General features: G+C 44.4%; 1 protein-coding gene across 2 annotated transcripts in view; it reads left to right on the top strand.

The window, feature by feature from the left end:
* vn (membrane-bound neuregulin protein vein) overlaps positions 1-27,002 on the top strand; it is a 653,046-nt gene that overhangs the window by 509,081 nt on the left and 116,963 nt on the right. For both annotated transcript variants that reach the window (XM_025297750.1, XM_019840561.2), the window contains exon 4: positions 7,763-7,871. In XM_025297750.1, coding sequence (XP_025153535.1) covers positions 7,763-7,871 — 109 coding nt within the window. The remainder of the gene's footprint in view (positions 1-7,762; positions 7,872-27,002) is intronic.

The following is a 27,002-nucleotide window of genomic DNA, read 5'->3' on the forward strand; positions in this document are numbered from 1 at the left end:
TCGTCGAAATATTCTTCAACTAAAACTAAACTGTCAGTGAGAAGAAACAAACCTAACCTCTGTTATGTTACTTCAATCATCTTGATGGTACCTCTCTGAGAGAATATTATAAACGAATTAAAATTTAAAATATCAAAAATGTTATAAATAAATTAAAGTCGTCCCGTAAATTGGGACAATATAACGCAATTAAAACCTCAAATGTTGGTCATTCTGACAAAATCAACTTTGTGTACTTACAGCTCAACGCATATATTATATTAATTTATTAATTTGTTTTCACGATGAGGTTACTTGGTCACTGCACACGCGCACATAATTGGAACATTTATCTTATTAATATCCACCCATTTGATTACACTATTATTATGCTCAAATGAACTGCTAATGAGATATTAATGCACCCGAGTCTATAACGAGACAGTCGCAACATTTTAAATTGTAAGTTGATGTCAGAAGATTGCCTCGATATCCGGTTCTTGGCATTGTGACTTTTCGAGAAAATTGCCGCACACTTTCTAAAGGAGAATTCACAACTGGGCAGAAAAGCAAAAAGCAGTAAGGCAGAAACCAATCAGAACTCACGCTGTCTTTCTCTTGAGAGAGATATAAAAGAGAGAGACAGACTACCAGCGCGATTAGTTTCTGCCTTTCTGCTTTCTGCTTTTTTCCGCACGTATGAATCCTCCCTAAATGTCGACGCATTTTTTTCAAGACGATGCATGTCCACCGTCAAGAATGTCAAGATCACTGAGACATAAGACAGAGGAACAAAGTGCGAGCGTTTCACTGAAAAGTAGTGAATACCGATTAATTATCGATGGAATGCTTCCACCGATTCGATCGGAAACATTTTTATTGATTCGCTTTGGAAGAGAATTCGCTCTCTTTTTGATACATTTAGACACTATATCGCGATCGAGTGGCTTCGAACTACAGAACGAGCATGACGAGGGAGAAAGGGTCAAACTACCATCTCTCTCTCTCTCTCTTCTTTAACTAATAAAATTGCCAAAAGTGGAGGAGAAGGGATCGATAAAAGCTTGTACGCGGATATTTCAGTGCAATCAGAACATCAAGCTCAGTCAATGCAGTATATATTCGAGTAATTTATTAATTTAATTATCCCCAAGTATATGTTTCTGCTGAAACTCAATCGAAAATATTTTATTAAATTACTTCGAAAGAGCGTCCTTTCTATTTTTAATACATCATGATACGCTGTAACGCGATCAGTCGGATTTGAACCGCCCGTACAAGCGCGACGAGCGAGCAGGGATCGAAGTTCTCTCTTCCTCTTACCTTGAACTAATAAAATTATCAAAATCATGGAAAAGGGACAGATGAGAGTCTACACGCGGATGCTATAGCGCAATCACAAAATTGAACTCAAGTCAATGCAACGTATCCGTTGGAGTAATTTGTCAATTCAATTATCCCCAAATATGTGTTTCCGCCGAAATTCGACTGGAAGCATTTTGTTAATTCACTTTGAGAGAGTGAGAGAGAAAAAGAGAGGGAGGGTCGGAGAAAGCCCCCTCTGTTTTGACACATTACGACGCTCTATCGCGATCGACCTGCTCCGAGCTGCGCGAGCTGCTCTCCCCCCTCGCTCCCCGCCAACTAATAAAATTATCCTCCGCAAGCAGGGGTGAACGGCGTTCAACGGCAAGTATCAGCGGCGATCGCAGCCGAGACGCTGCGGTTTCTTGCGCGAAGGGAGCGAGGAGAGACGACGGCCAGCCACAAGAGGGGTTGAGAACTTTAAAAAGCGAACGCGAGCGTTGTTTGAAGACCGTTTCGTAAAAACCGATTCTCCCCACCTGGCCTTTTCGCGCGCAGGCATTCGCATACCAGAGACCACTATTTCCGCGGGGAGAGGCGAGGAGGGGTCTCGATTCGGGCTCCCGGTCTCGATCGGGGTGCGAAATGCACGAATGCGGTGGCATTCCGCACGCCACGCCGCACGCCAATATTATTAATAGATCATTCCGTTGAGAGAGAGAGAGAGAGAGAGAGAGAGAGAGAGAGAGAGAGAGAGAGAGAATGATGGCGAGTTTTCGGAGCGCACACGAAATTCGTTCTCGCGTGAGCGCGACGCGCGGCGAAAGTGCCGACGAAAGCAACAACTCAGCGCGCGCGGCGGCGGGGCGAGGGGGGGAGAGAGATATCGATTGTCGACAGCTTGCACTTCCGAGGCGGGGGTGAGGAGGGCGCAATTCTTTTATTCGCGTTCGCACGTCGCTGCGGATAAACTCGATATGCCGCCGCCGGATAACAGATTCGACCACGTCGATGTTTCCAATATCTGTCGCTAAAATTCGCGCCAACGCTTTTTTATCAACGGGCGAGCGCGAGTGCTCGGAGGACCCGTTCTCCTGCTGTTTCTACTCGCTCCTGCCGCTCGCCAGGACCCTCTTATCGCAGATAAAGAGAGGGGAAGGGAGAGGGCTATTCCTGGACTAGACCGCGGTAAAAGAACACTCTTATATTCATCCGTCTCGACAGATTAAAATTTCTTCAATGTTTTCAACTTTGCGCGAACATAACCTAATTTAACCTAATCCCGGAGTCTCGCAGTCAGTGAATTTCTGCTTTAACGGCGACAGGGAGCGAGGTTTCAAATGATTGATTATGCACTACTGAAGAGAGAGAGAGAGAGAGAGAGAGAGAGAGAGAGAGAGAGAGAGAGAGAGAGAGAGAGAGAAGAGGTAGGGAGGGACGCCGTTTGTCACCGGTGAATTCCGACGACGAGAATGCGCAGGAATAACGCACAATGAACATATTAATCGACGGTAACGAGAATAAAGTTCGTTACACGCGACATTTTCGCTCGCGTTTCGGCCGCGCGCGTCGCGCGTTATTTCCGCGGAAAATAACACGCGTCGCACGCACGGATTTTACACAGTTTTACGCAATTACAAGAATAACCGTCCCGCGCGCGCGCGCGTCAACGAAAATACGCGGCACGTTGCACGCTGCAGTTTAACGATATTTTAATTAATGTTTGTTGTAATTAAATTAATAATTAAATCGGTACACGAGCGAGCCGCCGAACACGCGCGCGCGCGCGGATGCGAAAATCTACAGACATTAAAACGTACACACATCGGACAGACAACATTCCGCTGGTAGTTAATTACGCGTGGCAATGATGCGTATTCCGGTTTCATTAAACGCGCTATCGCATTTAATCCGCGCGTTTTCCTTCCCCCTCCCGTCTCTGATCCCCAGCCCTCCCAGTCGCCTCTGCGACACCGACCGGAGCAGCGGCAATTTCTATCTCGTCCCGCGGCACACTTTTACATCATGCTAATGCGCATTACGCAAATGTTACACACAAGCAAGGAGAAAGTAGTCGGGAGGAAGAGAAAGAAATAGAAGGGGGGAGAGGGACAGAGCGAATGAAAATTTGCAACGCGACGACGCGATTACGGCCCGACGAGGCGGGCCGTCGTGGTTTCTCTTCCCTTCTTCTTCCTCATCTTCTTCTTCTGCTTCTGTCTTCTTCCCACAGCTTCTACTTTTACTTGCACGGCGGCGAACCGGCCGCACGCTGACGCACTGACGCGCTGACAACTTGGCAGGAGATTTTTCCGCCGGACGAGCGGCCGCGCCGCTCGCGAAATGCAAAATGCATCGCGATCCACGCAAACTTCGCGTTCCTTCCTCCAACCGCTGTGCAAGAAATTTCCCGCGCAGCCACGGCGCATTCGCTCGTCGCGAACCGCGCATTCTTGCCGCGAGATTATACAGGGTGTTCAAAAAAAGAGTTCCGCAGATAATACTCGCTAAATAGGGGAAAGAAATTCTAACAAACATGGTTCGAAAAATTAATACTGCTGAAGTTATGAACGATTGTTTATTTTAATCAAAGCAAGTGACTTAGTCGCTTCTGGTACTTTTGTATTCTCTGGTGGTAATTTGTCTATATATCATTTACCGATGAAAAGAGTATCGTGCTTTAAGGAGATCCCTAAAAAAAGGTTTTTCAAAAAATCCCTTAAAAGATTTCCAGAAAAATCCCTAAAAAGAATATGGAAAGAATGACATCGTATTACTCTAATCAAGAAATGGCAGAAGAAATACATTTTATATATGGCCGCGCACCAAAAGCGCGTAAGTCACTTGCTTTAATTGAATTAAATAATTGTTCATATCTTCGACAATGTTCATTTTTCGATCTATGTTTATTAAAACTTTCCCCCCTCCCCCATTTTGTAAATTTTCCCTTAAAATACCGAATTTTTTTTAAACACCTTGTTTCTCTCTCTTTCTCTCTCTCAGTATTTTTTTATATTAAATTTCTTAGATACTTTTCGTTGTGTGTATCGCCGGCGGGAGACAAAGTCCTCGCGGAGCTCTCCTCTCTCGCAGCTTACTCTCACGAAGCTAATGCGAACTCGTCGTCGAGAGACTGCACGGCTCTCCGCGATGAAACGCGCAATATGCACAATGACACTGTCATAATAGCCCTGATATTCTGCGTCACTGGATTATTAAAGTTAATTTTTAATTGCGTAATATTTATTATAATTAATATTTATTATAATAATAAATATTAATTATATTTGTTATTGCATCTCATTATTGTATTAAATATTCCACTATATTAAATATTATATTAAATATTACTTATATTTATCAATATGTAATATTTATTTTTCAACTACTTTTTATATATTTCTTAATTGTGCACAATATTTATTTTTAACTGTACCAGTCATTGATTTTATTAATATGTGATAGTTAATAATAAGCATCTTATTAATGGTAATTATTTATTGTGTTTTTAATTATAATAACAATTGCAATTAATTTCCATTATTTAATTATACGCAATATTTATTTATTATTTGTTGATTAAGCAACGTGGAAGGAACGATCCTACCAAAGTCATGTATTTGACACAGTAAATCTTTTTTGTCAATATTTGGAGAGGAATTCGTATGATTAGAGAATAGTAATGACATTGTGTTGCATATTAACCCTCTTGCGATTCTATTTACTGACAGAAATTAGTAGCAAAGTGGTTAAATTTTTTCTGCGGAGGAAAATATTTACTTTCATATTTTATAATAGTTTTCGAACGTGCTGATTTCAAAATGTCGGATCAAAAATGGCGGACCTGAAAATATTAATAAATCTTACCCCGAGTCAGAGACTCGGGTCTAACCGTAAGCCGGTTAAAGCTACTATGCCAGGCTGTGCAGCCTCGTCCGCGAAAAGTCCTCCCCCCCCCCAATATTCACGCCGTGTACTATCACTTCCTCCTCTGTGCCAACCAATTACGTGCGCCATGTGTATAAAAGGTGAGGCACCTGATAACTTTAAAAATATGCAACATAGAAAAAAATATTACGTAGAAGTTGTAGGGTTTTAGATAGCGCATCACAACGCAATACTTGTATGACCTTGAACAACGTCATCAAGGTTATAGGAAGGTCATTTTGAATTTTTTAAATGGAAATCTCTATTTTTTATTATATAATCTTTCTCTACCAATTAATTTGAACAACTTTTCTGAAACATTTTTCTATTTACTTAATATTTTTTCAGATATTTCAAGAAAACTTGGTAACTTTTTCATTATTTGACTTACGATATCTCGGTATCTGTCGGAAGAAAAAGTAGTACTAGACTTTCTTACTCTATTTGGTCTCAAGAATATCCTGTTACAATAATGCCCTAACTTTTGTTATATATATAACTTGATGAGTTTTGGAAATTTCATCATGTTAACAAAAGTTAAGGCAATATTGTAACAGAATATTCTTGAAACCGAAGAGAGTAGAATAAAAGAGTTTAGTACTATTTTTTCTTCCGACAAATAATTATCGAGATATTGTAAGCTAAATATTAAAAAAGTTATCAAATTTTCCTTAGACATCTCAAAAAATATTGAGTAAATAAAAAACTATTTCAAACAAAAATAATTAAAATTAATTAGTAGAAAAAAGTGATATAATAAAAAAGAAGGGGGTTCCCATTTAAAAAAATTCAAAGTGATTTTCCCGTAACCTTGATGACACTGTTCAAGATCATATTAGTATTGATATCTACAACTCCTGTATTCGACATTTTTTTCTATCTTGCATATTTTCAAAATAATTCTGACAACTTGTTTTAGATCACTCACTCTGTATGTGAGTCTCAGTCAGATAATTTGGTGCGCTGCTTATTTCATCGTCTATCTAGATCGTTTTCCAATCAAGTGTGAACTCGGCGACAAAACGGTTTAGACCCAATAAAGTAAGGTGCTCACCAAACTATCATGATTGACAGCTATTATCGCACAGTATTAGTTATGATAGAGGCCGAAGTGATGACTTACGAGGCACCACAACATACCACAACGAAACCCAGCTGGAACCTAAATAATTTTATCATGCGCTCCAATCTGTCAGATGAATGTATATGATAAAAAGCCGAAAAGCAGTTTTTGCGTCGTGTACCTTCGCTTCAGGGCTCCTGTCACGACCAATTGCTGCATGAGTCTATCAGTAGAGCGGCTCTCGATCGTGACAGCTTGGTGCGCTTTTGATTTCATCGCGATCGTCCCGCCAATACTCTCGATTTCCTTCTCGCGTGACGGCGGTGTTACGGAGACATGTAATAATTTTTTTTTTTGAGGTATGTCATAGTGGGCATATTAGAAATCAATCTAGTCATACATGGCCGTTTTATGATTTACATTTGAAAGTATATGAGATTTGGCAGTGCACGTCAACTCAACGATGATCATGCAATAGTCATGACAAATGTGTGTGGCCTATTTGCAAAACACTGTTATTTTACTGGAACAGGTCATTAGGCTTAATCCTTTTGAGTCTCTTCAGCTGTTCCCTAGTATTTAATATTCTTGCAGCTTCACTGTTTAAGTGACTTTAGCGTAGTTAGCGTAGTTTATGGTTCCTAACAACCTTAGTTATCTCTTCTTCCACAGTAGAGATCTTTAAATCTTTCCTAATATCGAAGTTCCTAATACCGAAGTGGTGTACCAATGAGCATTAACAATGTCTCGTAGAACTTTGTCTTGAATAATTTGGACTTTATTAATATTCGACGCTTTGCTACAGCCCAGAGCTACATGCCATATGTCTATACAGGTTTTATAATTTGTTTGTATAACATTAAGTTTGTTATGGATGGGCAGTTTAGATTGCCGTCCAATCATCCAGAATAACTTTCTTTAGATAGTTTTAAATTGTTTTGCCTCGATCAGGATGTGTTCCTTCCAACGAAGCTTAGCATCAAGAGCCATGCCAACATAGTTCGCCGTATTAGCGTACGGAATGCGCTATTGGTTGATGGTAATTGGGAATGGAGCTTCTCGTCTATTAATAAAGTTAATGCGCTGTGATTTGCACTCATTTAGCTTGATACGCCATCGCTTAGCCCAATCTATGACGTTGTTGACGGCGTGTTGTAATTTACTAGTGACGAAACGTGTGTTTACTCCTGTTGCTAATATGGCTGTGTCATCAGCGAAGGTAGCTATCTTTGTCCCTTTATACTTTGGGATGTCCGCAGTGTAAAGTAGATACAGGGTTGGTCCCAGTACACTACCTTGCGGGACTGCTGCTGTAACTTTCCTGTGATTGGAATATACATCTTCATGACGAATACAAAAATATCAGTCCGAAACATAGGATCTTAGCAGTAAACTATAAGCTTTTGGTAGACACTTTCGAAGCTTGGACTCAAGTCCTTTGTGCCGAATTTACATGTAATAATGACGTCGTGTCTCGTTTGATTACAGCGACAGCGGCGTGGCCCCGTCGGGAGGAGCCCTGTCCGATCCCAGGAGATTTTTGCATGAACGGTGGTACCTGCCTATTTTTCGAGACCGTCGGTGAACCGGCATGCAGGTGAGCGCACGAGCATACGAATATTTCATCCGCGCGGTAACACGAGAACACCTGAATTATATAGACAATCGTCGCTCTCATCGCTAAGTTCTTACGTGGAAAATATGAAAGGTGAATGAGACTTCTTGAGAACGCTCCCCCGCGTTTTTGAGCGCTTCTCGCAAGATCAGGCTGTCGACAGCCGCTGTTGCGGTTAACCTGTGGTTGGCAGTGATAAGTGCATTCACCACGTTTTTCTCTTTCTTTTTACGATATGTACTGTTTACAGTTTAATGAAGATAAGTATGATCTCACATTTTTCGGATATATTAATGCTCACTTTACATGTTTCCCGTGGTTTTTGTATCCGATTGTTCATTTTTAATTACTTATAAGCAAGGAAAGTTGAGAAAAGCAATTTAAAAAAATTTAATTTCTTGGAAAGTGTTTGAGACTGAAAATTTCACTGAACATTCTTTACATATCGAAACATAATATATATTTTTTCCAGAATTTTTCGCACACTCGATTTTTTATAAACAAATTACTTGGATGAATTTTGTAAATCTGATATGAAATTCTTGATTAGTAATCTGAAAAATCTTTATATCGTGTACCTGATTTACATTTATTCACATTTCTCGTATACATTAATGTTTACTTTATGTGTTTCCCGTGGTTCTTCTGTATCCGGTTGTTCATTTTCAATTATTTACAAACAAAAAAAGTTGAGGAAAGCAATTTAAAAAAATTTAATTTCGTGAAAAGTGTTTGGGATTAGAGACTAAAACTTTTATTGAACATTCTCCGCATTTCGAACGTATATATTTTTTCCAGAATTTTTCGCACGCTAAATTCTTTTATAAAAATTACTTGGATAAATTTTGTAAATCTGACGTAAAATTCCTAATTAACGATCCGAAAAATTTTTTATCAGATACCATGTATCTGATTTATACAGACTTTATTAATTTATCTCTATAGCAGCCATATTGAATCTGCTATTTTGAATTTTTGGAATCTGATTTCAGATTTGCAATCGGCGATCCAAAAGAGAAAAACATAGGAAGGTTTCACATAAATTCGTCAGGTCAAAGAAATATACCACACAAAGGGTTAACAGATAACGCGGTATCAACAGAAATTTCTATCAAAGCTCTTGCGATATCCAAGCAATAAGAAAATAGCCGTTGAAAGCCAAAGATAGATTCACAGTTAAGATTAGTTAATTATTGCGGAAATATCGTAATGTCGACAAATTATCGCACGAGTAGAGACATTTCCCTCAGGCTCGCGAAGGTGCCAAGCGGGTGACGAATGCAAACGTCATGTCCGATAAACACTAACATAGTCACGATACGTTTATCGTATTTCTTGTACATATAAGTCTCGCGTAAACATGTTTTGCTCCATTGCGAGCGCACTTAATGGAAAACCTAACCTAACTTAATCACGACAGAGAAATCTTTCTGCAAACTTTCCGTACATTTTGCAGCTTCTAAATTCAATCGTAAGGGAGCAGCAATGTTCTTTGAAATTCTCCTCAGTGGTGGAAATACAGTTCAGTTACAAGCTATAGAACTTTTGTATCAAGCTGATCTTGACGTTAAGTGAAACAGCTCGAGACGCTTGAAACTTTGTCGTTTTCGTCACATATCGGGCAATGCTCCGATTCATTTTATGCGCGTTCTTTTATTGTGTAAATGCGTTTATAACTCTGCGCAAGCAATGTGACGTAAGTTTGACGGAAAAAAGTCAATATTCGACCGGTAAAGAATGCCATTTCCTTAAAATGTGCGCTTGATAATAATAATAATAATTCGCCTGCTTCCAACGCCGAACCGACTTTACGTCCCAATTATACAGGCTGTTACAGTAGTTAAAAATAAGGTTCAGGACTTTGAGGTCAGATAGTACTCACAAAATGGAGGAAAAAAGTCCTAACATTAATTAATTAATATCGTAGAAGTTATGAATAATTATTTATTTTAATTAAAGCAAGTGACCTACTCGCTTGTGGTGCTTATAAAGTTTCTAGAAGATTCTCTACATGTCCTCCTTCTATTTTATGATCCCCTACATTAAGACCGAAAAAATGTCTCGTAGTGATTAATCGTAACCGTTGGATTTTATCGGCTATTTTCTCACCGACTCAACAACGGCATGCTTTATTCCATTTTAACAACTTTATTTGCACTTGCCCGCACGGGGACTCGGCGTGGCGCGGCCCTTCGAAAGTCACGTGTAACCCTCAAACTTAAAGCGATAAGGAATCGTTCGGTCTTCCCTCTCCGCTCTTTCTCATTCGACGAACACTCGAACGCTCGACTTTATCGAGGGATCGGAGAAACTGCGGGTTCTCGTAATTATCGACAAGTTGAGAAGCTGCGGTGCCAACTTGGACAGCGTATATACGGTTGCCAGAGGAGAGATAGCTGTATAGACCGTTCCAGGTTGAACCGGATAAATCACGATAAAAGTGCCCTCGACCAGGAAGTTGACCGACCGTTTACTCGGGGAAATTATCGAGACGGCGATCTAAACAACGAAGCACGTGGATTCTCCACGTGCTTCGAGTATCACTGAGGCGAACAACAAGCAGCACAGTTTCAGGCAGAGAGACTCCGCTCCGACGGAATATCATCACACCTTCGACATTCGATTCAGAGAGACACGCGCGCGTGTTAATCCACTATGAATCGGCAAATGACCGAAGTGGAAGTCGAAACGCCCGATGTCGTTGTCGAGGGAGGAGCAACTCCGACTGATGGCCCGGAATCTGCAGTTAAAATTCGATCCGCTCATTGTGCAACACTCTGTAGAGAAGCAGAAAGAGAGAGAGAGAGAGAGAGAGAGAGTGTGTGTGTGTGTGTGTGTGTATATGTGTGTGCAAACGAAACGAGAAAACGTTTTACTCACGTCTTCCGGCCGCAAGCGCACGAGAAAGCGAACCCGCGTTTCTTGTTACTCCCTCCTTTGTGCGACCACCGACGGCCGAGCAGCTACCGACCGCGAGGGTTGAACAAGCTTTCACGAAATGTTTGCTGTCGATTGCTCCGGGAGGTCGAGCTTCGACAGCCAACGCGAAGCGCGGGGAGTCCGCCGTGTGTGTGTCACCGTCTATCTCTCTCTCTCTCTCTCCTCGGTACGCACCGCGAGAAAAGTGGAAAGAGAGAGAAAGAGAGAGAGAGAGAGAGATTTTCGTTTCACGCGGACACTTCTTCCCTATTTCCTCCTAGACGCTTCTTATCCCCCCTCTGCGGCCCCCGCGCCGCACGATACCGCTCTCAAGAATAGATACTCTCTATAGATTCTCCGTTCTCCGTCGGCCTTGCCCTTATTCTTCCCTCGAGTACCTCCCCCGGCTGCCGCCTTGACTCCCTCTTCTTTCTCTCTCTCTCTCTCTCTTTCTCTCGCGTTCCCTCTTCCTTCCTCCTTTTCGTCGCATTCGCCTCTCGGCGTCGATAGAATTCTCGGCGCGTCCGTATTTTCCTAAATTCTGCCGTGATTCCATGCGCGCGATCCGCCCGCACTGTTCCGTCTCTATTTATCTTCCCTTTAATCCACGCTCTCATGGCTCCTGGGAGTGTCTTTCATTTTTAACGTCGCCACGAGCGCTTTCGCATCTTCTCGTGCTGCGCTGCCCGTCCCGGGCATTCTCGTTGTTAAGGAGCAGCCTATATAACCGATACTCCTCGGCCTTCTTTTATTTGCGCGTCCGGGGGATAGCTAATATCCTGGCGTAGTTATACCCCCCCTCTACCTTTCTCCCTCTCTCATTCTCTCTCTCTCACTCTCTCTCTCTCTCTCTCTCTCTCTCTCTCTCTCTCTCTCTCTCTCTCTCTTTCTTTCTCTCAGTTTCTCTCTCGAGCGAGCGAGCGTCGATATTTTCTATAAACGCAATCTTGCGTTGAGGGAGCGCTCGGCCGGCACTCGAGAGAGAGATGGAGAGAGCGAAGTACCAATTTTACTCGTTTAAGATCGGACTATCGACTTGCGCGACTATCCCGCCGCGACTCAGAGATATTACGGGCCGGGCCGGCGCGAATTTTTTTCCGAAACGACTCCTGGACCTTACTTCCGCACGCGTCGTCCCCCCCCCCTTTTTCCCTCCTTCCGTCGCTCGCGCGGACGGTACTCCCGAAAATTAAATTTCTTGACGATCTTCCCCCTTCCCCCCTCTGCCACTGCCGCCCCGTGTGTATCAAATTGATCGGCACCGCCGCCGAGCGCAGCGTGGTCCGTTTAATTAAAAAAGTTCACTCGCGAAATATTCCCGGCCGACCGGCCGGACGGACTTTCCCCTCGCCCCTCGCCCTCACCCCGCCGGGCGTTCCCGGACCAGTCACAATGCTCGCGGCCCTTTCTCGTTTACGCGAAACGCGAGCATGACGCGAGAGCGCGGCGAGTTGTCGGAAATTTCAAACGTGCGGTCGCCGGCGTTCGGCAGGCTCGGGTTTTACGACATTCTACCGAACGGCGGAAAAGCGGCTCGCGACTAATTCGGTGCGAGCGAGACGCTTACATGACGCTTTCCTTTTTTCCCATAAGCCCGCGCGAACTCCGCCGGCTGAAAGTCGGGCCGCGTAGCGCAAAAAGCCCCGTGGAAAATAGGCCGTGAGAGACAAAGCAGAAGAGCCGGCCTGGACGGGATTTACAGGCCGTGAAAAACGACTGACGCGGGGCCGGGGGAGGGGAGGGGGGGGGAGACGCAAATTCGCGCTAAGAAGCGCGCATACACGGTGGGAATTTAATGGCGGGGTAATAAAACGTATCCAGTAACGGGGTGAGCGCTGTCGCGCCTCTCGCCACGTTACACTCGATACGTCGAATAATATTCCGCTAATTAGAGGCCCGATTAAAATTCCGCTGAAAAGCGAAGTCTGCTCGAAAATTACACGGAGAATGAGCACACTTCGTCAGGCGGCCGGAACTCTGCCTTCCAACTTGGCACTCTCGACGGCCGTGCTGTTCCTTTCTCTCATTCCCTCGACTCTTTTTCTCTTATTATATCCCCTCCTTCTCTTCCTGAGGATCTTTTAGTCGTTTGACTCGATCGTGCTCCGCGTGGAAAATGGAAAACGCCGCCGATGGATTTCGGCAAGGTCGATGCGAAAGACAGAAGCCGCCTAGACATTTTCCTCCTCCCCCCCCTCCCCACCGCTCTCCGTCTGCGGACGAAGCAGCCGGTTTATCGCGGCTGTTCTATCGCGCGATGCCGTCAATCTCCTCCGAGGCACTTCACGGAGGCGAGCGGCGAGGGAGAAAGAGAGAGAGAGTGAGAGAGAGAGAGAGAGAGAGAGAGAGGCAAATGTAAACTTTTTCGCGCTGGCGACGCTCATAAATCTCACCCCCGAAGGCTACCGCCACCCCCCTTGGCCCCCCGTCCGGCGCGGCGGCGCGCGCCAGCACCCAGCAGCTGTAGCTCCGTTTCTCGTTTGTTTCTGTTAGCCGACCCTCTCGACTTGTTAACTTTACGTTCTTACCACTTACGGCTAAATTGCCGTATAAAATATGTGCCGTGACGAGAGACGACACGGCAGCCCCTCTGCATACCGCCGGCCGGCCGGCCGGTCGTTCCTTGTTTTGTGCCTCCTTTCGCCGGCTTTTCGCGGCTAATTAAGGGCGGTCGGGTTACCGGCTGTCGACGGCCATGCCGACTACTGCGCGACGATCGTGTCGTGAGGATTAACGTCGATGTCCCCCGAGGGATTTAATGGCTCGCGCTCGCTCGGGCCCGTCGGGGGTGAACTCGCGATCGACACCGGACCGCAAAGCGATCGAAAGCGACGGCGACGATTTTTAGCCGCGACCGATCAAATATTCATAGCGAAATCATACAAACTCGCGCGCCGCGGGAAATACCGGCGGGGAAGGACAGAGGGGAAGGCAGGGCGGAGAGAGGGAGGGAGGGAGGGAGGGAGAAAGAAGAGGAAGGAACATTGTAAATGCACGTAATCCGCATATTCAGCGATACGGTACACGTACCGTGTGCATGTTCGAGCACACGCTGCTCGAAACATCGCTCCGACGGCGTTATTCGGATCGCATCGGATCACCTGTCACGTCTGTAGTTGTCAAGGTAGATTTAAAACGGATCGCCGCCGACGGTAATTCGGTCAAACGTACCGAGATCGGACGTGCAGGCGCGACAATAAAACCGTTGGCGGGTCCCATAAATGCGCGGCTCCAATAGCGGAAGATTGTTACGCGGCGACAAATGGACAAGATGACGATGAAAATAAGACATGAAAAATAGAACAAGTGTTAAAAATCAAAGCGGCGGGGAAGCGGAACCGTCGTCACGAGCGAAAGGCGACTTGACGCTTCGCACGATTCACGCGTTTCGTTCGACTCGTGTAATCGTCGGGATTTAATCCTTTGAGGCAGGTATTTTTCAGAAAATCCGAATCACATAAAAATTTATATACGGGGGGGTCTCTGGGATCGCTGATGACGAATCCGTTATCAGATTTCCGAAATTCAGGATGGCGGGTAATTTCGGTGACAATGGGTATTGTGGGGTTTTTGGAGTCGCTGATTACGAATCCGTTACCAGATTTTCAAAATTCATGAATCTGATGAATCCAGGGTCGGAATTTCAAAATTCAAAGTAGCGGACCCAATATGGCAGCTTCAAGTGGCAAACTTTGATATTCCATTATGAATGGAGTATAAAACTTGGTATGTTTTTTGATCGCAGATAACGACTGTCGTAAATCCGAGGTTTCCACCAGAACCATTCGGCAAAGAAGTTTCCTCCAACATATTTCACCTGCTAATAATGAACATAAGAATATCTATGACGGAATGCCGCTAGTCGCTAAAATTCGTTAGTCACTTGAAGCCACCATATTGAATCTGCCACTTTGAATTTGGAAATTTCGAGTCCGGGCTCGTCACCAGCGACCCGGAAAACTTTCTACAAAGATTTTACATGTCCCAGAGAATGTAAACAAGAAACCTCTTTTCGGCCAGGGGCTATTAAGAAAAAGAAATTTTATAGAATTTTTAACACCCTCCCTCCCTCCCACTTCATATCTCCCAAACGGGACCCTTGGGACCAGGTGTATTCACTGGAACTTTTCCCCATAAAGTGATCGTTCCGCTTCTCCCTCCCAGAAATCCACTCGTAAAGTATCGCAGGCGATACTTAAGAAACACCCCGTAGATCTTACCGAGACGAACGCCCCCGATATCGGCCGCGACCCGTCGACGGCTGTCTCTCTGACGCTTTTCGGGGGAGAGAGGGGGTGAAGCTCTGCAACTCCGGCCCACACACGCGACGAGAGAGAGCTTGTGTGTCGAGCGGCTACGCACCTACAAAAGATCGCGCGTAACAAAGCGCGGCCGGGACGCAATTGCAGCGTCGCACAGTAGCAGTTGCAAGCACGAGCGAGCGAGTGAGCGAGCAAGCAAGCAAGCAAGCAAGCAAGCAAGCAAGCAGGCAGCCGGTCCACGGCACTCTCAAGCTGACACGGCGGGTGGGTGGGCGGAACGACGAGAGCGCTTTCTTTTTTCGAGGCGTTCATTATTTTAACGGGAAGCGCGAAGCTTTTATGCGAAAATGCCCGGTAGCCTCGCCCGGCAGTTCGCGACACTTCGTGATGAAACTTGGCGCGCGGCTCTCTCTCTCTCTCTCTCTCTCTCTCTCTCTCTCTCTCTCTCTCTCTCTCTCTCTCTCTCTCTCTCTCTCCGCCATTCGGGATCGGTGCATAAAGAAGCTGTGCGAATGCGCAGCGTTGTGTGTCGTGGTGCATTAAGACGAGCGTGCTACAATGCACATCGAATTTCTCTGCCTCTCTCGTCGTGACATAAATATATAGACTTTCATATCCGATAAGCCGAGCGTACAGAAGTAAAGCGAGCTTTAATGAGATTTGACTACCGCTACCTGAAGTTCGCCCTCGGCTCCTCGCTCGGTCGGCGGTATTCACGAGATTCTCGCGAGCATCCGCTTGCAGTAAACAGCGAGAAACGGGTAATGTTAGGGAAGCTTCAGGCTGAAAAGTCACGCCGATTTACAGTATAGGGTATAACATCAACATATAGGCCAGTATAACGGGTTGCCTGCCCCTATTCGGACGATAATGCAGAGGTTGCCGAAAAAGTTACTCGCTGACTTTGTTGATAATGATTGCAGTGCTTCCAATTATGACGAGTGCAGCTAACTTTGCAATCGCTTCTACTTCTAACGATATGAATCGGCCAGAAATGCAGTATAAATATTGATTACAACTTAATCGACGACAATTATGAAGCGACATATTTTCGGTACGTCATAGTCTTGTACCTTGACGCCTCTTTTATCGAGACGTGATAGTTGTCGTCGATCTTTTGTAGAAACATGGATGGAATATAGTATATAAGATTTCTAAAAATTTTTTTTCTACCATTCTTCCTAATTCCCAATTCCTATCGAACTTTCCGACGCAAGAAAAAAATTAGGAAATTACATAAAACGAGAAAATATGTTGCATTATTTATCTCCTTAACCCTTTGAGGTATATATTTTTTTCCACGCGCAATTTTCGCCGAACTCCCCTATAAAGGATTTTACAATCCGTTGAATATAATACGAATTTGAGATCGGAAATTAGAATTTTTCAAAATTCAAGATAGTGGATCGGAATGCTCAAAATTAGACTGATCTACATCAAATTGTGTATACAATTTGATGCGAATCGGTCGAGTTTTCACAATTTGATTCGCTATATTAAGTCCGCCATCTTGAGTTTCTCAATTTCGACTTCAGATTCATAATCAGCGACCCCGAAAACCCCCGGATACACAATTTGATGCGAATCGGTCTGATTTTCACAATTTGATCCGCCATATTGTGTCCGCCATCTTGAGTTTCTCAATTTCGACTTTAGATTCGTAATCAGCCACCCCAAAAATCTCCGGATACACAGTTTGATGTGAATCGGTCTAATTTTCATTCGATTTCGATCCTCTATATACGCCATCTTGAATTTTGAAAAATTTACAATTCTGACCTCATATTCGTAATCAGCAACCTCGATAAACCTCCGGAAAATACGAACGTATTATCAGGGCGAAATCTTTAGTTACGATAGATTTCATGCAATCTGTTTTTTTTTTTCAAAACTGGAACCGCCATATTAGTGCAAGTTTTGAGAATTTTGAAATTTCGACTTCATTTTCGGAATCAACGATATCAAGAACCTTAGGCTACATACTGTCAGAAAAATAAGAAGTGAAGAAATATTATTTTATTCGGTTCAACGTGTGGTTTATATGCCACACCATGCTTCAAAGGGTTAACTATTACTTTTATTTACACTGCTTCTATCCATAATGTTTATTTCTCAGTTTCATTTTTCCAAACATCTTTCTTAATTCAACTCGACTGCTGTCATAAATGGTCGATAAACTGTCATAACGATCACGATGCGAAGTTAGTTGCACTTGTCGTTACTGGGAGCACTGCGAATATCATTATCAACAAGTGACTTTTTCGGCAATCTCCGCATTATCCTCCAAATAAGTAGGCAACCTGTCATACTGACCCAGATGTTGATATTACAGCCTGTACACACTCTAACTATCGTCTAATCTTTCGTGCACGCAGAAAACTGCTTACTTCGGCTGATATGACTGGATTTCAGTTACAACTAGCGAAACCTTCCGTCTCTCAGGAATCAACTAAAAATTCGATTGCAACATGGGAGAAATTCCGTCAGGAGGTTTCTGTTACCTCAGAAGCATACTCGATCGCCTGAGCCGAATATTAATGTTGTCAAGGGTACGAGTTTCGTTCTTCACGCGGATAAGCAGAGCGATCTCGTGTACGTAAGTGAAAGAGGAAAACGCTTGCGCGGCCGGCTTGGAAATCGCATCATTGGCAACGTCATTCAGCTTCCCCAAACAAATTTTCTCGGTCGGTCGCGGTAACGGAGATTTCGTTTCTCTTTACATGTACGATACAATTCCACGTCTTCTGCGAGAGCAGCAGAGTACTCTACTGCGGCAAATATATTTTCGAGACCGAGAATTTTAGCTTGTTCAATCGGAAGCAGTTGTTGATGTGAATGGCTCTTCGGTTCGCGAAACAGAATTTTCTGCTACCGCAACCGAACCTCGTGTAACGGAAAATTTCTGGTTGTCACTGCAGAATATTCTTCGGCGTGTGTGACTTTATTGCATCCTTTTCCTCGCGCTCGCCGAAGAGAATCCGCACAAACACTCTGAAACGTTCGAGAGATTTGTTGAAGAATTTTCTTTGAGGCGCAATGATCGATTCGCGGTTCGCTTTGATCATTCCTTTCACGCGCCAAAGGCTGCGCTTGTCTCTTATTAGTGCCGCTTTAATTAGAATACATTCGCTCGAATTTTTAATACTCGTTCGGAATCGGTTCGATGGTTGTTACGTGGCCTCAAAACGAGTATAATAAAATAATAAATAATGATAATAAAATAAAATGAGACAGAAATAATAATATAAAATAAAAAATAATATAATGAATAATAATAAGATAAAATAAAACAAAAGCGATAAAACACAGCAAAAAATAATAAAATAATTCACATGTATAAGGTATCGCATAATGTGCACCGGAAGCGCAAGCGATGCAGAAGAGTTCACCGCATTGTCCATTCCGCGACGACATAGAGTCCACGCAGCGTCCAAACAACAAACCATTGTTGCTGATAGCTGAGCCATTTCTAATGGCGAACTTAGGGCGCTATAAAAGCGAAGGCGCCCGAACGCCGCCGTGGAGCCTTTCGGATCAGAGCGACTCTAATAGCGCGCACGCGGTGTCGGGAAGTAAATTAGCGAGTACTTGTTTCCACTACTTTAATAAGGTTAACTACAAGTTTCTCCGGATCACTTTGCCACTCTTCTCACGCAACCTCGCTCCTGCGGACGTCCCACAACAGTGTCAAAGTTCGAACTCAATTATTTGGATAGCGGATAAGTGAGACGCTTGAAGCGTCGGTTTATAGTTTATAGGCGAAATAATTAAAACGAATCTGTATCTAGATCAGCAATCTATAGATTTCTCCCGAAAAAAAATTTGACAATTAATAAGTCGAAATTCTTTAGCTGCAGTTCGATGACTTGACCCGAGAGATGATTGTTCCTATTTATATATTTCAATGATAATCTATTATTTCGGATAATTTTACTAACTGATTGACTGAGTGTTTTCATTTATCTGCTTTTTCCTTTATAATCTGAGTTCAATATCATAAATGTGATATTGAGTTCAAAAATCATAAATTATCTGCTTGAAAAAATAACAATTATGTATAATTATGTGTGAATTTTATCTCTATAAGGATATATACAATAATACGTAATTATATATGCCCATACGAAAAAAATGCAGTTGAACAAATATTATATTAAAATAACTGCTTACATTTTTGGCATTTCATGATGTGGACGTATAATTAAATTGTTTTCCCTTTTCTTCTTATTTGACAGCATTTTTTCCAGTATATAAATAGAGTGACGCACACACACATAAGCCACCTGAATAATTTTGAAAATATGCAAGATAGAAGAAAAATGTTTAATACAGAGAAGCTAGATGACTTTCGGAGATTTCAAAATCATCAAGTTAATAAAAGTTAACGCACTATATAGTAACAGCATATTTTTACCATTTTTTCTCCTGACAAATAATTGCCGAGATATCGTGAGCTGAATATTAAAAAATTTATCAAGTTTTCCTTAAACATCTCAAAAAATATGAGACAAGTAAAAAAATGTTTCAGACAAAAGCTGTTCAAATTAATTGGTAGAAAAAGATAATATAATAAAAAACAAGCGGTTCCGTTTAAAAATTTCAAGGTGACCTTCTCGTAACCTTGATGACGCTGTTCAAGGTCGTACCAATATTAATATATAATGCGTCACTTAAAACACCACTACTTCTGCATTTGACATTATTTTCTACCTTGCATATTTTCAAAGTTATTCAGGTAGCCTATTTTAGGTCCTTCACTCTGTATATATAATTTCATATAATTATATCCACGATTATATATAGAGAAAAAATTCATATATACGTGTGGGTCGTTTATATAATTATATGTAATTTATATATAATCATGCATGATTTTATATATAATTCTATGTAATTTTTTTGATTAGGCGAGTAGTTAGATATGCAAATACCCGGGGGCCTCAGTTTTAACTCTTAGAAATTTGCAAGCCGCTCCGAAACAAGACGATCGCTGTATGCGAGGCAAATGTTACTTCGAGTCGAAATTTTGATCCTACTTGGAATCTTAATAATTTAACGCTAATTCAATACTCTGAAACCTATATCAGTGTATTTTGATTCCATTTAATCTACAGTGTTTAGCCGAGAAGCCTTCTTGAGAACTTGCAAAATTATGCCGTTACGGCGTCTTCTGCCATCTGGAAGCGCCGAGTAGGACTTTCGTTCCTATTAAAATTAAATCTCTATTGCTATCCCCACTGGAATCTATAAATGTTGAACAGTCGAGGTCGAAAATAGAACCAAAATTTACATCTCGGGAGATCTCGCCTAATTTGCACCCTACGCGTCAAATCATAACACGCGTCCAAACGTATTCAATTATACTTTTCGACTTTCACCGAATTACGTGCTTTTACGCGTGTAAAAAAAGAAAAATAAAAAACGCTCCAATTCGCCCGGTGAGACAAAGGTCAATAAGTATCGGACGCCAAACATCGGGAGTCAATGCGAGCGCAAATATGCGCGTCGTGTCGTTCGACGAGAGCGACAAATCGCGATATTTTTCCTAATCGACGAGGGAAATCCCCGTCGCGAGCGACGGCGGCCACGATTTATCGCGCGCGCGCGCGCGACCACACAAGCCCAGAAATTAAATCTCAATCTCGGCGTGTTGACAAATCTCCGCGATACAACACAGATTTACAAAACGACGACCGCGCGGCGGTTATTTTCGGCAGACGAGCAGTGAGCGGGGAATTCCCACGGAGAGAGCGAGTGGAGAATACCGCCGAAGAATTCCTCCGCCGCCCGGTGTGGCGCAGGATTTATGATATTATTTCTACGGCGGTGATAGAGCGCGCACGGTGCGCAGCGATATACAGCGGATGCGAAATATTTCTCGCCAAGTACAATGTAGTGCGGGACGAGACGATGGTTCGTAATGTATGTCTCGTCGCCCCCTGCCCCCCCCCTCACTCATTCTCTCTCTCTCTCTCTCTCTCTCTCTCTCTCTCTCTGCGCTGCATTATCCACGACGCGAAGATTAAGCCGCGACCGCTGATCGAATAAAAGTGTGTTCGGGGATTGAGCGCGCGGGTTACATCCCGGCGCCGCGCTAACTTCGCTCGAAGTTCGGCGAGACGACAGAAATTTTCTAATGTTATTCCGGAACTTCCCCGCCGCTCGCGCTCGTGCTCACTCGCGCGCATAATATCCCGGCCGTGAAACACCTCACCGCCATGTTCGCAGCGCTTCGTTCGCGCTCACTTCCCGCTAAGGAGATCGTGCGAGAATTCGCTTAGGCCGGATTCACACTGGGCAGAAAAGCAGAAAGCAGCAGCAGCCAGTCAAAACTCCAGCTGGTAGTCCGTCTCTGTCTCTCAAGAGGAGAACAGACTATCAGCGCCATTTGTGATTGACTGGTGCCTTTCTGCTATCTGTATTTCTGCCCAGATGTGAATGCACCCTTACGCGTTCGCGCTACATCGCGCCGGATAAAATAAGGAGCGCGCATGCGCACACGACGCGAACGCGAAAGTTCCGCGAAGGAAGGCCACATATAAATTTCGGACCAGTGTCTCTCTCTCTCTCTCTCTCTCTCCCCCTTCCCCCTACTCTCCCCCTTTCTGTCTTACATACTGTATTAAAGGAGCATGCGCTGCTACGGCGCGTAACGTTACCAATCAGTTTCCGGGGAGGACGCGTGCCAGGAATTCGCCAAGTATTTCAATTTTCTAATAGTATTTGTGGGGGAGTGAGAGGGAGAGCGGAGCAAGAGCGACGGGGGAAGCTCGTTACCAATACAGCCAAGCCGAGAGACTTGCAACGTGTCGACACGGTTTACCGTTAGGACGATAAGATTCTGCATTCCGGAAACAGAAGCTATCTTCTCTCCTTTCCCCCTCTCTCTCACTCTCTCTCTCTCTCTCTCTCTCTCTCTCTCTCTCTCTCTCTCTCTCTCTCTCTCTCTTTCTCCGGCCCCGCAAATGTACTTCGCGCACTGCGGGCCGCGCTCGCCTCGGTACGACGCAGGATCGCGCATGGAAAACCGCGAATTGTCGGTTTTAGTCGGCTCAGGCAACGTTTAACGTCTGAGCCGAGTACACGCTCCATTTGTGTAGCCCTGCTCTTGTTGTAATCAAATAGTCGCGAGCGAGCGAACGATTCTAAGTGCTCACACCGCTCTCCCCCCTCCCTCCCTCCCTCTCTCTTTCTCTCTCTCTCTCTCTCTCTCTCTCCGCCCGCATCGCTCACCACTGCCAGCAGCAGCAGCAGCAGCAGCAGCAGCAGCAGCAGCAGCGGCGCCTGCATCAGCCCCTATTTACGAGCCGAGCGTTACGTAATTCAGTTGCAAAATGCTGCATGCCGATGCACCGAGCGACTCGACAAGGCGCAATTTCGTCATAATAAAACGCGTCCGTTTTAGCGCGCTTAGCGGTGAGATTTTGCGATAACGCATCGCGCGCGGCTGCAACTTTGAGGCGGAATGTGCATACACACACACACACACACACACATATACAACACGTACACACCGGCGCGGGCGCCGACGTGTATATGTATGCGCGTCGTATGTCGCGGCGGCGGTGTAACCTAATGTCGCCCGGGTGGCCCGAGTGAATTCCCAAGCCAAACGTATCCATATAGTGTGTGTCCCGCCGGCGTCTAACAAATATTATACGCCCGTATGCGGACGCATAAACGCTCGGATGGCGTGTGGTTACCTACGTACAAACGGACGGTAATGGCCGCGAAAGTACTCGCGAAATAGTTCAGCGCCGAAGGAGCTCTCGTGTGTCTCTATGGCGTACCGCGTAACTGCGCCCTGTAACATGCCGGATATACACAGTCGGGCCCTTCTCCCCGCCCCCCTCCTCCCCTCTCTTTCTGTCCCCTCGTCTGCGGCTTTGCGCACACCGCGCCACAGAAATCGCGATTACCCGCGCGAGTGGGAATTTCGAGCCTGTATTTTCGAAGCTGAACTCTCTAACACACACACACACACACACACACACACACGCACACATGTAGATTCCTCCGGCGGACGAGTGGAGATTTCGGTGTTAAGGAAAAGCTCTCAAGAGTGTGTTTATTATGCTGGGTGCTTAGCGAAGGTAGCTCCAGAGATCGACCCTTTCAGAGTTACAAGTGCCTTTCGGTTCTGGTAAAATAGGAGTTTCATGCACGAGTATCTTGCCATATTAACGTTTTGATGTTTATGCTATTTGAGTCCATTAGATGGACCCAAGGAGGATCCAAGAAGCTGATCTGACTCGAAGAGAAGACCAGGAAATTTTTGCAAGGGAGTTGATAATTCTACGATAAGATGTCAAAGGTGTGCAGACATTCACGGAGGATATGTGGAGCAGCGCCTTTGCGAATACCAAAGTAATAAAATAATAATATGATAAATTAATGATATAGCAAGATCGTCATTCGTGGAACTTTTGTTACTAAAGTCTCGTTACTCTGAAAAGGATCGACCTTTTTCAGCCTGCTTTCGCTATGCGCTTTTGAACTAAACTTTCTTCCAATACCCTGTAGATTCCGGGGGACTAATAGAGGTATAATTGATCCAGGAACCAAAGTCCCCTACTCAGAGCGCCTCTGAATAACAGAAAACGCGCACTCTGCTTGCAGCTTCTCGAGGTGGCCTGCCGGCACAGCCGTGCGGATTAAATAGAATCAGAATAGAATCAAAATACGTACAGCTTGGGATACAAGTTTCAGGGTACGAAATCAGCGTTGGACGGAATACCGAGGTCGAAAGTAGGCTCAAAGTCCCTCGGGTGAGCTCGCGCGCGTGTCAACGTTCTCGCGATTACCCTCAATCGCTCCTCGTCGGAAAGTCTCTTTTCCAGCCCGGCGGCGCGCGTGCAAACCAGCCCCGCGCTCGACACTTTGTGTTATCGGTGGATATATAGCGGATTTCGGGTTACATGTTAATGCAGGCTCGAAATCGCGAATTCGTGTATAAGCGGGCGCGCGAACGGGGCCGGCCGGGCGCGCAGGGGAGGGCTGGGGGGAGGAGGCAGCCGGAGGGGGGTGGTTGCAGCGACGCGCTGCACAATCGCACGGGGACAACAGCTAATATCGGCCCCGTCGATTTTTATCGGCACGCTCATATCGTGAGTGTAAATATCCTCTCGTGTGACGCGTTACGACCCCCGCCTGGCCGATCGAGCCATCGCGATCGCGCAAATCCGCCGCAACTGCGCCGCGCGTGGTAGAAAAAAAAAAGAGGAGAAAGGAGAGCAAGAAATATATCCGCGGCGATAGACCGACGGACTTCCCATCATCGGACGGATCCGGGAGAGAATAATTATAGCGCGCAGAAACGGCTTTATGAGCGGCTGAGCTCATCGTGTGCAAAACGCGCGCGGATACGTACTTGAACATGACAATAAATATTTTTAATACGTTTTATCCTCCCTCTAATACACCTATCTTTCGCTCAATTGAACAAGATCCTTCATTGGTTTCTTATATTCACTCTCAAATCTGATTGATTCCTTTACACGTTCGATTTAATTTTTGAATTTTAATTCTAAATTATTTCCTTAAGGAATTTAAGATTTTATTGGAATTTCCATTTTCCAATTTAATTTATTTCTTTAGAAGAACTTTAATTTTCATTCTATGAATAGTTTTGTAGATTTGTTTTCTTTATATTTTTTCTGCTTCTAGTTATATAAAATGTTGTTTTCGATCCCATCTTTATCTTTATGAATTGGAATTAGATTATTCTCTAAGATGTTCACTTCGAGAAAGTGTGACTTTACTTTTACGGACACGGCCGTGCCTACGAGAGAGTGTGAGAGAGAGAGAGAGAGAGAGAGAGAGAGAGAGAGAGAGAGAGAGAGAGAGAGAGAGAGAGAGAGAGTCGCGCACACGGATGCGCGTACGTTATATTAAATCAACAATGAATTTATTCCTTCAGGCCTGACTGTGTAGCAGTAACTCGATAGCATTGTTATCGATAGCATTGGAACTAGATCAGAGAGTGCGGATTGGCCGGAATCGTACGGAGATATATAATTGCGAATAATATAATATCAACAATAACACCGCGTCGATACATCAGTAATACGCCAATAATCGACAATGCAATCGTCAATATGCCAATGAAAAGTCATCGATATCAAATCACTATCAAGTCGCAAAATCATCAACATAATATCAGCAATATAATTATTAACGTATCAATAATGCGTTAATATAGCAATCCATCAATAATTTGCAATATATCGGCCAAATATAATCCTTAATCGGCTCACTGGCGACGACTCATATATGAGCGAAGAAAAAAAAATGCCACAATTGGTAACGACTCATATATGAGCACTATAAATAGCTCTGCCAATTAAAACTTGCCGTTAAAAACGGATCTGCATCAAACTTGATACATCTATGTTTTTTAGGTCGCCGGAATATGAATTCGGAGTCAAATTTTAGAAATATATAATGGCAGATCCAATATGCTTAAATGCTCCATTTTGTTATTTTTTGAAAAATATTCATTAAGATTGATATTCCCATTTCATTTTGAAATCTTCTTCATAGAGGGTGTTTCAGGTCGCTGGTGCCGAGCTCGTAATTTCGAAATTCAAAATGGCAGATTCAATGTGGCGGCTCCAAGCAACTAATTTTGTTATTGCGTTATAAAATGCAATAACAATTTCAGACCTCTACATTCAGCACTCTCGGAAGAATCGATTTTTCTCTAAAGAAAGCATTTCTTTCAACTTTGATTTGTTATAAATAATCACAAATGAATAATTGGTTGTAAATTGGTTGTAAAAGTATATGTTGAACAACTATTCATCTTATCTGGAAAACTCAAATCCCCGATTAGTTCTTCCAAAAAATTGTGTGATTTACGACGCAAAATTGAGTCAAGAAAAGGTGGGAAGTATACTTCTCACTAACAGTGAAAGGGTTAATACATCGATAATACTCTAATACTTTGTCGTCGACAGTCGACGACAAATTAGCAAATAACACTACAGTCATGCAGAAACAATTGTCTCCGCGCGACGTCACTTCCACATAGCAGGCCGCGCGCGAAAAACTACAAGTCGCTCGTCAAACAATTAGAAGCCGCGGCGCCCCGAGCCGGATTAATTAATCTCGGCCGGAGGTAAATCGCCGCCGAGCGCGCGGCCGCGCTCGCGTCTGACTCACGAGCATCCACCGGCGGCGTCGCTTCCGCTTCCGGAGCGCGTCGGCTCTCTTTAAGGGAACCACATTAAAGCCCGCTGTGTGACAAAATACCAAACCCCATGTTGCGACGGTCGCTTTCCGCACGGCGGCGTCTATTCGCGAGCGAATGGCGCAAAGGACGACGAAAGGGGGTCGCTCGCTCGCCGGCTCGTCCCCGAAAGTGGAGCCCCGACCGACGTGGAGCAGCCACACGTTGCCGCTACTGCCTGCTGCTTTGTAGCTTTTCAGAGCGAGCTTAAGAGAGGCGGAGAGAGAGAGAGAGAGAGAGAGAGAGGGGGAGTAGGGGGAAGGAGAGAGAAGGAGAAACCTCGTTACACGTGAATCCCTGTCGCTCGTGAAATCTTAACCACTCGCCGCTCGGCTCCGGAGAAAAGCCGGGGTGCGACCTAATAATTCATCGCGAGGTCCAAGCGACGCATAGCCCTTTTCCGATTTTTGCGCAACCGCGGCGACGACGGCGACGGCGGCGGCGGCGGCGGCGGCGGCAACGACCTGGTTCGACATATGATAGCGCATGCTCCAGGAGACGGGAAACCTAGGTGGGTGCGGGAGTGGCTTATGAATGGGTAATTAATCCACGAAAACCGGCGCTCACGTCGCTGTTCCTCCACTCCGTTACGTCGCTAAGCCGACCTAAAACCAGCCACTCCGCGATGCACTGTTTTATTCAGGACGACGTTACTTTAGCGAAATAATGATTTATTTAGCCCTCCGCGACGGCGAGGGCTGA

Source organism: Harpegnathos saltator, unplaced genomic scaffold (genome assembly GCF_003227715.2).
Source record: "Harpegnathos saltator strain DR-91 unplaced genomic scaffold, Hsal_v8.6 scaffold187, whole genome shotgun sequence".
In the NCBI taxonomy this organism is placed as follows: Eukaryota; Metazoa; Arthropoda; class Insecta; order Hymenoptera; family Formicidae; genus Harpegnathos; species Harpegnathos saltator.